Here is a 15,509-nt window from a genome sequence, read left to right as displayed (position 1 = left end):
GCATTCTATGTTTTTCGAGCTTGTGAACTGTTTAGGTTTTTGCCGACGTTGCACCGGAATTAAACATCGACACGAATTGCGTTGATCGAAGAAAGAAACTGGGACGAGGAACATTTGGTACCGTTTATGCTGCTGAGATCAAGCTTAATGATGGGAGTGTTGAACAGGTCGCTTTAAAAATGCCCCTGGACACTGCTGTGGACGAGAATGCGAGCGAAGAGGAGAAGAATGAGGCAAAAATGTTGCAACGTAAAATTCAAGAAGTGCCACATTTGGTTTTTACTGAGGCGTACAGGTTAGTTTGAGAGGTTGAATTTTTATGGTTAGGGTTGAACGGTGTTGCTGAATGGTGAGATTGAATAATGTAGGTTGATGGTTGAATTGTGAAGGGCTAATGATGGGGTAGTGAAATGGTGAGCTTTTTAATGGTGTGCTATTAACGTTTGGACGTGGTAAAAATAAATGGAGTAGATTGCCTATGTTGTTCAAATATTAATAGTGTTAACATCGTGATGCTTGTACATGCATCACAGATTGATATTTTCTATGATTTATCTATTGAGTATCTCTTATACCTCTTCCCAATAAAACGTCAAGTCCTAATATATTACCTCCACTCTTCCTACTTGGCCATCCACAACGCCACACCCCTACTCCACTCTACTTACGTGGCCATCCACAACGCCACACCCCTACTCCACTCTCCCTACGTGGCCATCCACAACGCCACACCCCTACTCCACTCTACTTACGTGGCCATCCACAACGCCACACCCCTACTCCACTGGCCATCCAACGCCACACCACTCCACTTTTGGCCATCCACAACGCCACACCCCTACTCCACTTCCCCGTGGCCATCCACAACGTCACACCCTATCCACTTCCTGGCCATCCAAAGCCACATCCTCCACGTGCCATCCACAACGCCACACCTACTCCACTCTCCCGCCATACAACCCACACCCCTATCCACTCTCCCTATGGCCATCCACAACGCCACATCCATCCCCTGGCCATCCACAACGCCACGCCCCCTCCATTGGCCATCCACAACGCCACACCCTACTCCACTGTTCCACGTGGCCATCTACAACCCACTACCCTACTCCACTATCCCTACGTGGCCATCCACAACGCCACATCCCTACTCCACTCTACGTGGCCATCCACAACGCCACACCCCTACTCCACTGTTCCTACGTGGCCATCTACAACTCCACTACCCCTACTCCACTATCCCTACGTGGCCATCCACAACGCCACACCCCTACTCCACTATCCCTACGTGGCCATCCACAACGCCACACCCCTACTCCACTGTTCCTACGTGGCCATCTACAACTCCACTACCCTACTCCACTATCCCTACGTGGCCATCCACAACGCCACATCCCTACTCCACTCTCCCTACGTGGCCATCTACAACTCCACTGCCCCTACTCCTCTGTCCCTACGTGGCCATCCACAACGCCACACCCCTACTCCACTCTCCCTACGTGGTCATCGACAACGCCACACCCTACTTCACTACGTGGCCATCACAACGCCACACCCCTACTCCACTGTTCCTACGTGGCCATCGACAACGCCACACCCCTACTCCACTGTCCCTACGTGGCCATCTACAACTCCACACCCCTACTCCACTATCCCTACGTGGCTATCTACAACATTGTTATCCCCATTCCACTTTCTCCACAAGGCCATTTACAGCATCACTACACCCACTTCACCTTTCCCATGTGGTCATCTGTAACACCACTAACTCCTATTTTTCTATCCTTGAACATTTTCGAATTCATTACTGCTTTTATAAACCAATTTCTGCACAAATTTTCTTAAACCAGAACCATACGTCAAGAGCTGTCAATTCTGGTCAATCTAAATCACCCGCATATTCTCCAGTTGAGGGGATTCTGCCTTAATCCGCTTTCTTTAATCCTCGAGTTCGCACCGAAGAAGAGTTTAGATCGAATTCTAGCGGACTACAAGCGAGCAGGACAACGACTTGATCCTTTTGTTCTTCAAAATGTGTAGTTCAGGTATGAAAGTTGGTGAATGAATTCAGTCGTTGATCTCAAATGATCTTATTTTGAAACTTGAGTCTTTATATACTCCAGTCTAATGTCTTTATCTAGAGTTTTCTGATTTTGAAAGTTGAATCTTTTGATACTCCAGTCTAGTGTCTTCATCAGAAGTGATCTGATGTTGAAACTTGAGTTCTTATATTCTCCTGTCTAGTGTCTTCATAAGGAGTGATCTGATGTTAAAACTTGAGTTCTTATGTACTAAAGTCTGATGCCTTCATCAGGAAAGATCTCATCATGTTGAAACTTTATTATTTATACATCTAGTTTAGTCGTGTCTGCTGCTTTGCTTAGGAATCGTTTACCCTAACCCCATATTTTCTTATCTGATTACATTTTTTAGTGCTCCGCTGCGCTGAAATATCTTCACCAGCGTCACATTATTTATCGTGATCTCAAATCCGAAAACATTCTTGTTTGGGAATTTCCGGAGCCGTTTACACCCAATCAGAGCGCACATACTGTCTTGATCAAGTTAGCCGACTACGGTATCAGTAGGTCAGCGTCAATGGCTGGCGCTAAAGGACTTGGTGGCACACTTGGTTTTATGGCACCGGAGATTGAAAATATTCAGGACGGGAATCCTACACTGATAAGGTTTGTGTGTTATCATTTTGCCACTAGTGCTGTAAAGCTTTGTGCTTCGAAGAATAATTAAACAGGAATTTTGTGTTGGTAAGATTCCTGAGATTGCTTTCACCAAACCTACATAAAATTTTTACTCATATGCAAACAATTTCCTCCAAAATTATGTATTTACTTAAAGTATTGCACAATAGTTAGCCACAAGGACCTCAAGCTCTTGTTCACAACATCCTATTCCACGTGCTTAAACCATGCTAATTGATTGCTCATACTAATATAACTGTAATTGTAGTTATTATTTGCTGCTTCATACTTTTTTGAATTTATATTGTTTGTTTACATGCATGCATTCCACGTGCTTAAACCATGCTAATTGATTGCTCATACTACTATAACTGTAATTGTAGTTATTATTTCCTGCTTCATACTTTTTTGAATTTATATTGTTTGTTTACATGCATGCATTTCGATGTATTTCCATTTCATAAAAACTTCCGTAGAGGAAAACTTACTGGCAGCAAGTTGCCATGTTTCTCAAGCATTCGCTCTAATGGTGTCCATTACAATTGTTACTTATTTAATTGTGGGTACATCGTTGGTTATAAGTTTCTATAACTAAGTGTTGTTGGATAATGGAACCACAGAAACTGGAACTTGATGACCAAGTTGAAACATAATATCTCTTAGCAGGCGATGTGACGTTAAAAAGAAAAGTAGAAACACTAAAACGTTTTACAATAGCTACATTGATCCAAAATCATATGACTTATTTTCAAGTGTTCGCCCTGACTTTATATGAACACGGATGGTCTGATGCAAACACGGATTGGTGAATTTAAGTCGTAAAAAATAATCTGTCACATTGGGTGGCATTTTTCAAACACCGGAAATCTCAGTGAAGAGATTCGGTTTGTTATTTTCAAAGAGTACATTTTCTTAAAGTGTTTAAGAAGGGGATTTGCATTTTTATTAACTGAAAGAAACATACAAATGTTCGCAAGCAATTTGATGTGTAAGGGTCAGAACATGATCACGTGTGTTCTATGGGATTTAGAGTCCGAGCATTAGATAAAACCGATTCTGTTTTTAGGTCGATTCTTTTTCATTCGGGATGTTTATGTACGAGTTAATCACATTGAATCAACCATTCTCCGATCTGAACCAAGCGCAGATTAAACAGATGGTAGTCGAAGGGAAGCAACCACTGTTAACGTCAAAGGTATGTTATTGTTGATATTGCATTTTGTAAAACTTTGGAATTTTTTCAGAAGAAATCATTTGAGCAAAACTGCATGAATATATGAATAAACACCCAACTCCCAACTAACGTTCTAGGAACGGCCCTTGATTATTGCTAGTCGTTTTGACCGAACAACGAAAAAGAGGGCATTTTGCATGAAAAAATGTGTAAAGGAAAGACTGATTTTGCAGCATTTTGACGCAAATTTCTTTGTGTTTTTTCTATTCGAATTCATTTCCGTTACTACAATAAGAAATGACCTTGGGTCTTCACTAAAGATGTTTTAATAAAGTTTTATCGGCGTCTCGTTTATTTTTATGTTTGTTAATTGTGCTTTATTTAAATACTCAGCTCATGTCGAGGTTATTCAAATCTACGCACTGCTTACTTTGTTTTCATTCTTTTACTTGATCGACCTCTCAAGCATACTTCATCGGTGTAATGTTTTTGGTTTTTAGAAATGTGTGTTTGATGCTGCTATCTGTATTTATTACAAACTTCTAACTGTGCGAAAAATCTTCCGATTCTTCAAGTCCCAAAACCCGGGTCGTAGTTTACGCTCCTTCTCCCCAAAAAAAATAAATTCTTGGGTATAATTCATGTGATCCTTTTAAAGAGGGTTGAATAACAGTGTAACACATAGAGGGATCCAAAGATGGATTTAAGGAGAGGGTGAAGAGCCTTGGTTTGAAAGGGTGCAGGAGGGGTGCCAATGTCCCTACCAAATAATAATAAAGCAAACAATTAAGCAAAACCAATTGTGTTTGCTGTTTGATATAGCACACTGGCACACTTCCAAATATGTCTCTGTCATAATAAAAAAAAGATAGGATAATTTAACAAAAAATTCTGACTTGGTGCAGCAAGAATTAGCCTCCAAAATCTAATCCAAAGTAGATCTCCTTCCCTCCTCTCAAATCTACAAAACTATCCCGGATTCATCCCCGGATGTACCTTGTATTGCTTAAGACATTTCAACCAATAGGTCTCACGAATATGTATTGCCAATAAAGCAGAAATAATCAATAAAAGGCGTCTTTTCCACAGGACAAACGTGCGCCAGTGTTTGCATTAGAATTAATGTTATGGTGCTGGTCGCAGAATCCCGAGAAGCGTCCGTCAAGCAACGAAATCTATTCAATATCGACGTGTTCGGAGTTTCCAAGATTACTTGACGTGTTAACGTTTAACGAAGCGACAAGTCTCTCTAAACCTATCACAACTCGATCACGTGACTATGCAGGTGCGTTGTCAAGTGCTTTCAGTAAATTTCTGTGACCTATCACGAGTCGATCACGTGATTAGTAAAATTACGGGGCTTTTTTCATTGAATTTCGTCTGATTTTTTAATGGCTAGGCTCGTGTTGAACGAAACTTTCGGAGACAGTGATTATGTTTATTTTCAGAAACACGAATAAATGGAGTAAATCTATCAAATTGATATGCATTTGTTGCTACAAACCGTTGCGCCATAAAAACGAACCAAGTTGTCGTGACGAACGACTCTTGTAGTGCTTATGGTTTTGATTGCAACATTACACTATGTTTTTACATGTTTTTTCTCTTGAACTATTATTACGTATGGATTTTCCTTTTTTACTGAAATTCGTCTTATTCACTCTTTCTGCCTTGGTCTTTTAAAACATTTCCGCCACCGTAAATGATATAATAAACGCTACCTATCAAATGCACGTCTCGAACTATCCCCGTCGAGGAGTGAGATTCTATTTTACGCCTCTATCTAATAAACGCCTCCCCCCAACACTCACAAGCAACATTACAATTATGATAATATCCTTATCATAATGTGTTGTTGATTGGGCACAGAAACCGTGCATTTAGTCTTAGTTTTGTTTTCGTTTGTTCACTTTAGAGTGATAGAAATTATGTAAACTCTATATTAAACGACTCTTATCTCTTAAACGCCTCCCTTAGAACAGCTAGAATTTGTCTAACGCCTTGGACGCTAATTACACCATATACCGTAGTCTTCAATAGGGTGAGAATTGTTTTATTTCGCCATAAAGGCTCCGCAATATTTTCTCGGTTTTGGTTTCAATGAATTCAATTAAGTAATTATGGTTAACTAATACATTTTAATTCAACGACAGGACAAGGCGCAGATGGGCAACTCAGTGTGGGTAAAGAAGTGTGGCTTTTTCACAGTAAATTTATTAAAGGTGTCACGAAAGACATTGTGGATGTTTTGTCTTTCAGTAATGGACGTTCGGATCACATGGAGGTAGGCTATCATTCACAATGTATCTACTCTCTTCCTTATTTTCGGCATACTTTGTGGAGCCTGGAGTACTACCCCTAAGTTTCATGTTTTTAGCCAGCTGGTGTCCCTTCCCTCCCCCCCCCCTTGCCTTTTTCTTTGTTCGACAATAAAACTTATTTTCATTTTTTATTTTGTGTTGATGTGAATTTGGTGAAACTTGAACTTGAAGCTAAAGTGTTAGGGATATTCATATGATCCCGGCTGGCCGGGATTCAGTGTGGCGTGAAATGATTTCGAAGCATTGAAAAGGGCCAAAACTTCAAGGTTTAAAATACAACTGTTTGTTAAGCGCCACAAGTCATTCCTGTTGTAATTCTCAAGTTATGCCAAATTAGCTGTTTTGATTTTAAATGTTTTGCGTAGTTATTGATTCAGAATATTGTGAAATTGGTCGAAAAGATTTATATGATGATAAGTATTGATTCGTTTCCATTCGCCAAAATCACATAACGCTTGACTGAATCCCGGCTACCCTGGCTCATAGAATCAGTCCCTTAGGCCCTGTTTACACGATACCGGATTCGTTGAGCAATCTGATATGAAAAATGCACTCTGTTCACACGATACCGGATTTGTAAGACGCAACATAAGTTCTTAATTCGCCCCAGTACTTGTATGTGCGAGCAAAAACAACGATGGTTGCTAATTCAAATATTTCGTAAGAAAATGAGAAATTTTTTTGTCAGATAATAAAGTAGAGCTTTTTTCTTGAGCGTTTTAAGGTTTTGGATCAATTCTGTACGAATGAGCGCAAGGACTGGAAGAGTATAAAGTCCAAATACGACGGAATATATGTTGCCATTACAATAACACTAGGAAGAAGCTTTTCACACTACGATAGTACATTGTTAAAAGCTTAAACATGCCTAGCTCAAGATATATTATTTTTATTGGCGGAATTATTCATTGAAAACATAGTTTGTATCTCTATGTTTGCTTTCATTTTTGAAAAGTCGCACGAACTTTTTAGTTGCCAAAGCGGAACTTATCGGATTCGAGCGTTCACACGACAACGGAACGCTCCAGGAAAACGATACAAAGCGTATCGGATTGCCGCGGAACCGTTAAAGCGAAAGGCATATCCGGTACGAAAAGTAAACAGGGCTTTAATCCCCGATTTCCTAACGCCATAGGAAATGTGAATCCATATCTGTTTTGATATCACACCCCCCCCCCCAGGCTTCTATTTACGGTAACATTTTTTATCCCAGGCATCCAGTTTCTGCGATTAATTAATACTCTACACTTTTGCCCATGACAGGAATTTGTGCTCGACAAATACACGATACGCGTTGCGTGCAGCGTGGGCAATACGGTGTGGCTTGGGACCAAGTCGGGTGTTATACTTGTCTATTGCGCCATTACGTACAAACTGCTTTGCCAGGGGCTTTGGCGAGCGACAAACTAATAATGGCGATGATTCACGCGCCCAAGTGTAATTGTGTGTTTGTATCGTTTTATCATGGGCAAATAATGGCGTATTCTGACAACGTTTACAGTAAATTTCGAGAAAGTTGTGATATTCCTTCTCCTAAAGACCTCACTCCATTACGCGTTTATGTCGGTGACAATTTCGCCCACAGTCTTGCCATCATTGGCGTGCCTAAGGACAACCATGGAACCGAGGGACCAGTAGCGATAGAGTACGAGGTCTGGTTAGGACGAATCAAAGGCCGCATACTAATTCTAGATGCCGAGACACTCAAGGAGAAACAAGAGATAGCCGCAGAAGATTGCGAACTAGACAATCCAATTCTAGATAATCTGGCCGTGACGTCATTGCAAACCTGCCAAACCTTTAGTGGTAATATTGACAAGTTTGATCCCCTGGCCACATCTGTATGGATAGCGGTCTACCCTGGCACGTGCGTGTATCGTTACGACGCACGTGCGAAATGCCTGTTGAATAGTGTGGATTGCTTGCAGAATCATCTCGCGGAAGAAGGTAAGAGCATTATCACTGTATCTTAATGTTTTTTGTGTGATGTTAATGAATTGGAAGTGGTGGCTTGCTGGGGATAGAAAGGGATAAGTGGGTAAATTGCAGTGAGTTTCCGTATTTCATCTATTTAGTCGCCTGTGGGGATTATTATTTTTGCAACTATTGAAGTTGGGGGTTATTAGAAGGGATGGGGGCTAAAAATAGGTTGGGAGCTGAATAAATTTTTACACAAATTTGCCAGCGCATCTTAATTCACGCTACACATGCTTCTATATTGATTTCTATTTGCTAAAATAGCCAATCCATTTAGCACATTTTGAAAGTTTAAATAAAAGAAAGTTCCAAGAAAGCTTAAAACACATGTCTGCAATTTTGATACAAAGCAAGTTGCCATTTTGATTTTTACATTAATAAAATTAAAACGAATCAGACATTTGTACCATTAATAGCCCTATTCACAGGACATAAACTAATTAAAGTTAAACCTGGTTAGTAGTGTTTTCACGCAAAATATTTAACCTGGGTTAAACCCGGGTTAGTTTATGACGTGTGAATAGGGCGAATGAATAAAGCTTAATTAGCTTTCGTATTTTGATATGATTTTATCGTGAGATTGACTGACTGGTGATTTTTCAATTTCACCATACAACACAAATTTTTTTACTGTCTTCATTGACACATCTCCTAAATCTATAGTAAACTTTCATTTTGAAATTAATGTTTGCATTCGTACTTTTTGAAATAGTGACGTTTTTGTGATTTGAAAAATTAGATAATTTATCGTCAGTTGTTTTTGATTTACATTTTCGTTACTTGCTATGTGATCAGTTTTCATAACAATTAAAAACTTGTTGTAAAGCGCAAGCAGAACAGTAGCGTAAGAACAAAGTGAAACATGATTTTTAACGTATGCAACTTAAATGAAGATATGATCTTCGCACTTTACTGGACAATTTAAGCAATTGTCTCATGAACCTGAAAAACTCAGGTGACTCAACGGGATTCGAACCCATGACCTCTGCGGTGCCGGTGCAGTGCTCTGACCAACTGGGCTATGAAGTCACAGTGGTGAGCAGGTCAATTTTGTTGGGCTCATGTTTTCTCGTGAAAGGAATGTCATATGAAAGAATGTTTTATGCAGGCCATTTGACCTGCTCACCACTGTGACTTCATAGCCCAGTTGGTCAGAGCACTGCACCGGCATCGCAGAGGTCATGGGTTCGAATCCCGTTGAGTCACCTGAATTTTTCAGGTTCATGAGACAATTGCTTAAATTGTCCAGCAAAGTGCGAAGATCATATCTTCATTTAATTTCAAGCACCGCACTGCATAAAACATTCTTTCATATGCAACTTAGTAAGGATGGATCATAAATCATCTGATTTAAATATCACAAACACTTTTATAGTTCCAGAAGGAAACATGCAAAGATCATAAGTCCTTTACAGTTTTAGATGATCTTGTATCTATCTTGATCGTTTTATACACACTTTGACTTAGTTGGTAAAATAGTTGAAATTTCTATTCTGAATGATTTCGATACGCCTCTGCCAAGGTTAGCTGAGCGCTTTATATAATCAGACCTAAGTGATGAAAACTTTCTTTTTTTACCAGGTTCTCATAGCTATACCGCTGACCAAAGACACAAAGGTATGAAATGCCGAAATTTTTTCTTACACAAGCCCTTGCCCTTTTAAATGTTTGTTTTCAAAGTATTGTTTCAAAACAAGATTGTCGTTTTGTTCAAACAACATCCTGTTTGAATAAAGGCTTTCTAGGAGAAACGGTTTTTTACTAACAGCCTGTAAGGTTTTCCGTTGTGACAAAGCTTTCAAACACTCCTGAGACTCTGGGACTGTGAGCGAGTCATCGCAGGAAGTAGAGTTGAATAGCGCACGAGATCAGACTTCGGCTGATATAATTTTTTCATTGAAGGCTGTTTTCCCTAGGCGGTATTTTCCTCGCGCAAAATCAATTTTTCGTCATGATTAGTTGTCAACAAATAATGAGGACGTCACCAACCACTCATGTGCGTTTAAACTACTAGCTTTGAGTAATCAACCTAAAAGGTTTTCCAACGTTACTAATGTTAAAAATTTTCAGTCACCGAAGCACAAGTGCTCTCGCTGTTGGTGGTCAACAAAGAACTATACATTGGTACCAGTAGTGGTGCTTTTCTGGTTTGCAATAGTCTATCGCTTTTAGTCTACTCCGTTATACGATGTCATAAATCCTATCTGGAGTCGTTGTTGCCATTGACTACCACGCCAGTCACGTGGAATCTTGATACCGCTGATGCCGCGCAAAACACATAATCGGCTCGTTCTGACCTTTGGGAAGGGTTACAGGAGTATCTGCGCTGGCGGTGCTTGGAATGCGTCAAAACTTTCCAAAACATTAGGAAAGGGATGTGAGCCCGTCATCCTCGTATGGCTTGCTGATGAACGCTGACGTTTAATAAGGTACTTCCCAAGCATTTTGGACGCTTGATTATCGTTTGCTTGTTTGAGGGAAGAAGTAGATGCAGTCCTCCCAATTTTATGAAATTCCCGAAGGCGAAAGTTTTAACATTGTTTGATGTACAAAGCATAGTTGATTTTGAACTACAGAGAATGTGGACTGAACAAATGAAGTTCATCATAAAAAATTATTGATCTTATTTTTATGGCATGCGCTGTTATGTCATGTTGTATGTGACCAAATAATTGAAGCCAAATCTTACACCCAGACGCGAGATTACACCTAGACACGCGTGTGCAGTGTTTTGAAATTCTGCGTCGCTGGGCGTAATCTCGCGTGTCTGTGTGTAAAATATGGCATCAAAAAATTATTAGGCTTTTCTATTACAGGTAGTGTCCATGTATTTTAGTTCAATGATGTGACTATACTTAATGGATTTTAAATTAATTTATTATTTGCTAGGCTTGTGTATATCATATAAAATGAATTGAGAAATGGTCTGGAAAATGTGAAAGTAAAATTTTATTGCTGTAAAATGTAAGGACAATTTAAATGAATTGATATGTTTGACATTTCGATGTCGTTATTGACATTTTTACGGTTTTAGCTTCATTCAAATTGCTTTCTTATAGCGTCTTTTTGCAATATGGCTATATAGATAGTTTTGAAGGATTTAAACATATTTGCAATAAATTTTATATTTCAAAAATTAGATCTTCGTACATTTTCTAGTTCTCAAAGTCGGGAATTTTTTACCTAACTGGGAGATGAAAACACGTGATCTGACGTCATACAGGGAATGTGTTATCAAAACTCCGCTATAATATCATTTATTACTAGGCCGTGGACCAATGTGCTAAAAAACACAACTTTTGCTGCACACCTCTCTCAACTAATAGTTTCTTTCATAATGTTATAGAGAATAATGCAAAAGCAAGTAATCAATGTGGCCTCAAGCGGTAAGTGTGCAAATTTACGTTTTATTCACGATGACGTCATCATTACTTATTAAAACTAAAAACTTTGAAAATTTAAAAAATTCTCTGTACCATTATATAGTCTAGTATGAAATGAGTAGTAAAGTATATTACACCGTTTACTTTCAGTCACTCGTTTATGAAGCATCAACGAATTTTTTTACCAAGATGCTGACTCAGCGTTTTAGGTCTTATTTTACTTTTACACCACAGGCAGACTTGCCAACTTGCTCTATTTTATAGGTTGCCAGCTAAATATTAAAACAAATCCTTAAATCACCAGATTTGCAATCACTCTCTTCCGTTTTAAAGATTTTGCTATACCATATTTTTAGTAAAATAATTTTGAACGAATTAACACTGAGTGAATCGTATTCACCAACATATTGACGAACAAAATAACTCGGTAGAAGAGAATCGTATAAAAACAGCAAACAGAAAAAAGTGGATTTCTTGTTAATAGTAAGAAAGTGCGTGGAAAATTTGAATCTATACCATATAAAATGATTTGTTCAAAATTATTTCACCAACTATAAGTCATTAAAGAAGAGTAAAAGTAATGAAAAATCTGGTTTTCTAAGGATTTTCCTTAATATTTAGGTGACAAACTGGACACATCGGCAGGGCTTCCTGTGGTATAAAACAAGACCTTAAAATGCTGAGTCAGCATCTTTGTAAAAACATTTGCTGATGCTTCATAAACGATTTACTGAAAGTAAATGTTGTAATATACTTTTTTACTCGTCTCATAATAGTCTATCGAATTTTACTTAATTAAAGTTTTTTACTACTTTAATTACTTTAATACTACTTTAATACTACTTTAATTAGAGTTTTTTTGAATTTGCAAATTTTTTGACTTTGAAAACTATTGATGACATTATCGTGAATAAAACGTAAATTTCTGCTTATTGTGCACACTTATCGCTTGAGGCCACATTGATTACTTACTTTTCCATTATTGTCTATAACATTATGAAAAAATTTTTGGTTGTGAGATGTGTGCAACGAAATCATTTTTTGAGCACATATTTGCCATCTGGTCCACGGCCTGTATGTATTCTTTAACAAATCGTTAATCTTAAATTAAAGAGTGCTCAATACACGTAAAAAGAGCGAATATTTATTTATTAAAAAAAAGCAATCTTTAATTTGCATTTATAAAACTTGTTGTTGCGTGGCAACACATAATTCTTGACATGCCTCAACCAACTCCCTCAAGCGATCTATTGGTGGGTTGCAACCATCTCCCTGGGAGTAAGAGAACTGTCTGTTAAGCATTCCGGGGGGAGGGGGATTATTACGGAATGAGAGGCAACGCACAATCACAATAAAGTATAACCTTTTGGAACGTTTGTTTGATTTTAAACGTCTTGAATAGGAATAACAGTAGGTACTACAATCACTCTAGTAAATTGTTGTGTAACCATGTATTTATTTTTCTTCGAGTTTTTATGATTTCTTATAATATCGATGCGGATATAACAGAAAGTAAAAAATAATTTAACGCATGGTGCGAGTTTAGCTATGGACAAAGGATAAAATGAAATATTTGCGATGACTCCGCGTTTAAAGATTGAACATCATTCTGTCGCAATCGTCATAGAATCATCAGCAAAAAGTCCTTTCAAAATTTTATTGATTGTCTGTTTCTACGCATGCAAATATATGTTTTATTGATCTGTTGAGCGAACTAACTACCGTTACTTTTTAAAAAAGGCAAATCGTTGAAGATACAATTATCATCTCAAAAAAATATTTTCATTCGCAAATCGCATTTAATTCATTTTAAAAATATTTGAAATGTGAAATGAAATAAAATGTAAAGCACGCTGGAGATATTTATGCCGGAAGTTTACCGTCGGCTTTCCGAACGCGTGACATTTGGTACATTGCTTAAATTGAAAGAAACCTCCAAATTGGCGAAACAAACCTTGCCAACGCAATGTTAAAAGTTAAAGGGACACGCATGTAAAAGTTCTTTGTCTTCAAATTCAAACACGCAATCATAACGGATGAAGCTAAGCTAATTTCCAATATATGCTAGAACACGAAGCCACCTACATAGGCTGTGCACCAAGTTGTGGTCCTAGGGGTGTTCAACTGTAACTTGCGATTTTTTTGACATAACTCCTACGAGAAATTATGGGTGTATGACGTAGGCTACATAATTCGTTACGAAACGATCATTCTTCCATATCTATCCGACAAGCACATGATATTTGCTAGTGGTGGGTAATTGGTTAAGACAAAACAATTTAATACTGAAAATTAATTTTTAATATTTATCATTAGTTACCGTGAAATAATTTTGAGAAACGGATGCTTTAGTAGCAGACTTGCCGTCTTTTATGTCCTTGCCATCGACAAACAGTTATGAAAGGTCTTTGGCGGCATGATCAAAACAGAAAGGAAATTCTTGGCAATATTTTCTAACATGCTTTAGTTACGGGTGAGCTACGGCAGTTGGAGTCATAAACATATTAGCTCTCGCTAAGCCAAAATACAATGTTTGTTCAACTCGGTAATTTCTCTTTTATTTATACATAAGTTAAGCTCCTCTTTAATTAAAAACTACCTGCAACAGCAATAAAAGTCTCCCACATTTAATAATACTCGACTTGCTTGAAATAACAATATTATATGAATGGTGTACAGCAATTTCTGTTAAATTGTCAAAGGTTTTATCTTTTATGTTCATCTCTTCAGCAGGCAATACGACGTACGTACAGTACAAGACAATTGAAAGTGGCTTAATTGAAACTGGTGTGGACTTATCCATACATTGGACCATCACGCAATTTTTATCGCATTTTCAATTTCTATGTTTATCGAGCTGGTGGCGACCGAAAATATTTACATAAATTTGAATGAACAGGAGGACAGCTGCCGCTCTTATCTTAAATTCTATTTTATTTTCCACCCAGCTTTCAAAAATCAAGATATACGTGATTTATGTGAAAGCAAATGCACTATTCAACCTCGACGTTTTTGCCGCTACATCATTGCGAGAGTATTTGTGTGTTTTGCATATTAATTTTAGGGTTGTAAAGACATTAGACAAGTAAATATTACCGTAAGAGAGAAAATGAAAGAAAGGCTTTGCTAAGACGTCTTCATTCGAGGGTCCAATAGGGCGCGTTGATTTTTCAATAATGAAATGCACAAGAAAGCTGTACAATAAGATTTATAACTAACGCATTGATAGCTCTTATACAACCTATCTTGATATCTCTTTCAATCTGATAAAACGCACGTACGTAAATGTAATAAAGATGAATTGCATGTTTAATATTTTTTGTGAAATACTACTCAAATGAGAAACTTTCTTGTTGCGAGAAAATTCACCATGAAATCAGGAGGATTTCATGTTTATTCCATTGAAGTATTTTACTAAATACGATCTTTTCAACAACCACAGGGCGAAATTCCACCATGGAATAGACTGAAATGACTTCTTAGATGCAATTTTCGGAAATGATGAATCGCATTCGATAATACTTGGTAAACGCTGACGTGTCCTGTTTCATTTGGCTAAATTGAATACGAAATGCCGTGTGCCGAGCATGTGAACATTTCAAAGTCCAATGCATTCAAACAGGACGCGACTAAGTACATCTTTGTTCTCAATGAAAGAACTGACGAAGCAGTTAATTTTTTCTTTACCCGAAAATAACGATATCCAAAATGTTGGTTTTTATTTCTTTATAAAAAATAAGCAACAAAGACACTTCTCACGGTGCGCTTGAAACGGTTCCCACATCTTCGTGTAAGGCATTCAATAATAATCGACATTTGAATAAATTTATTTATAATGCATGCATAAACAAGGCCAAGCACTTGTATATATTTTCAATGCGTACCAAGTCATGCATTCGAAATTTTTAGTGCTATCTTTCGAAAGTTCCTCTGTTCTAGAAAAAAAACACAAAAA

The 15,509-nt window shown here is 38.0% G+C and overlaps 1 protein-coding gene and 1 long non-coding RNA gene across 2 annotated transcripts in view; both read left to right on the top strand.

Moving 5' to 3' along the window:
• The window catches only part of LOC124441582 (leucine-rich repeat serine/threonine-protein kinase 1-like), a gene marked incomplete at its 3' end in the record, with an annotated part of 33,934 nt that extends 23,493 nt beyond the window's left edge, over positions 1-10,441 (top strand). The window contains 12 exon segments of the mRNA XM_046992056.1: positions 36-295; positions 1,851-2,026; positions 2,029-2,045; positions 2,434-2,650; positions 2,653-2,687; positions 3,766-3,894; positions 4,963-5,158; positions 6,027-6,157; positions 7,458-7,581; positions 7,584-8,141; positions 9,753-9,788; positions 10,242-10,441. Coding sequence (XP_046848012.1) covers positions 36-295; positions 1,851-2,026; positions 2,029-2,045; positions 2,434-2,650; positions 2,653-2,687; positions 3,766-3,894; positions 4,963-5,158; positions 6,027-6,157; positions 7,458-7,581; positions 7,584-8,141; positions 9,753-9,788; positions 10,242-10,441 — 2,079 coding nt within the window.
• A 7-nt stretch (positions 10,442-10,448) lies between these two features.
• Positions 10,449-12,486, top strand: LOC124442919. The gene is made up of 3 exons (XR_006947438.1): positions 10,449-10,600; positions 11,518-11,557; positions 12,176-12,486. It is a non-coding gene; the product is annotated as an uncharacterized LOC124442919 (long non-coding RNA).
• Positions 12,487-15,509: the final 3,023 nt, after the last annotated feature.

The sequence above is a fragment of the Xenia sp. Carnegie-2017 genome, unplaced genomic scaffold (assembly GCF_021976095.1).
Source record: "Xenia sp. Carnegie-2017 unplaced genomic scaffold, XeniaSp_v1 HiC_scaffold_20, whole genome shotgun sequence".
Classification (NCBI taxonomy): domain Eukaryota; kingdom Metazoa; phylum Cnidaria; class Anthozoa; order Malacalcyonacea; family Xeniidae; genus Xenia; species Xenia sp. Carnegie-2017.
Note: the sequence above shows the minus strand (reverse complement) of the source record. Positions and strands in the feature narration are given on the sequence as shown.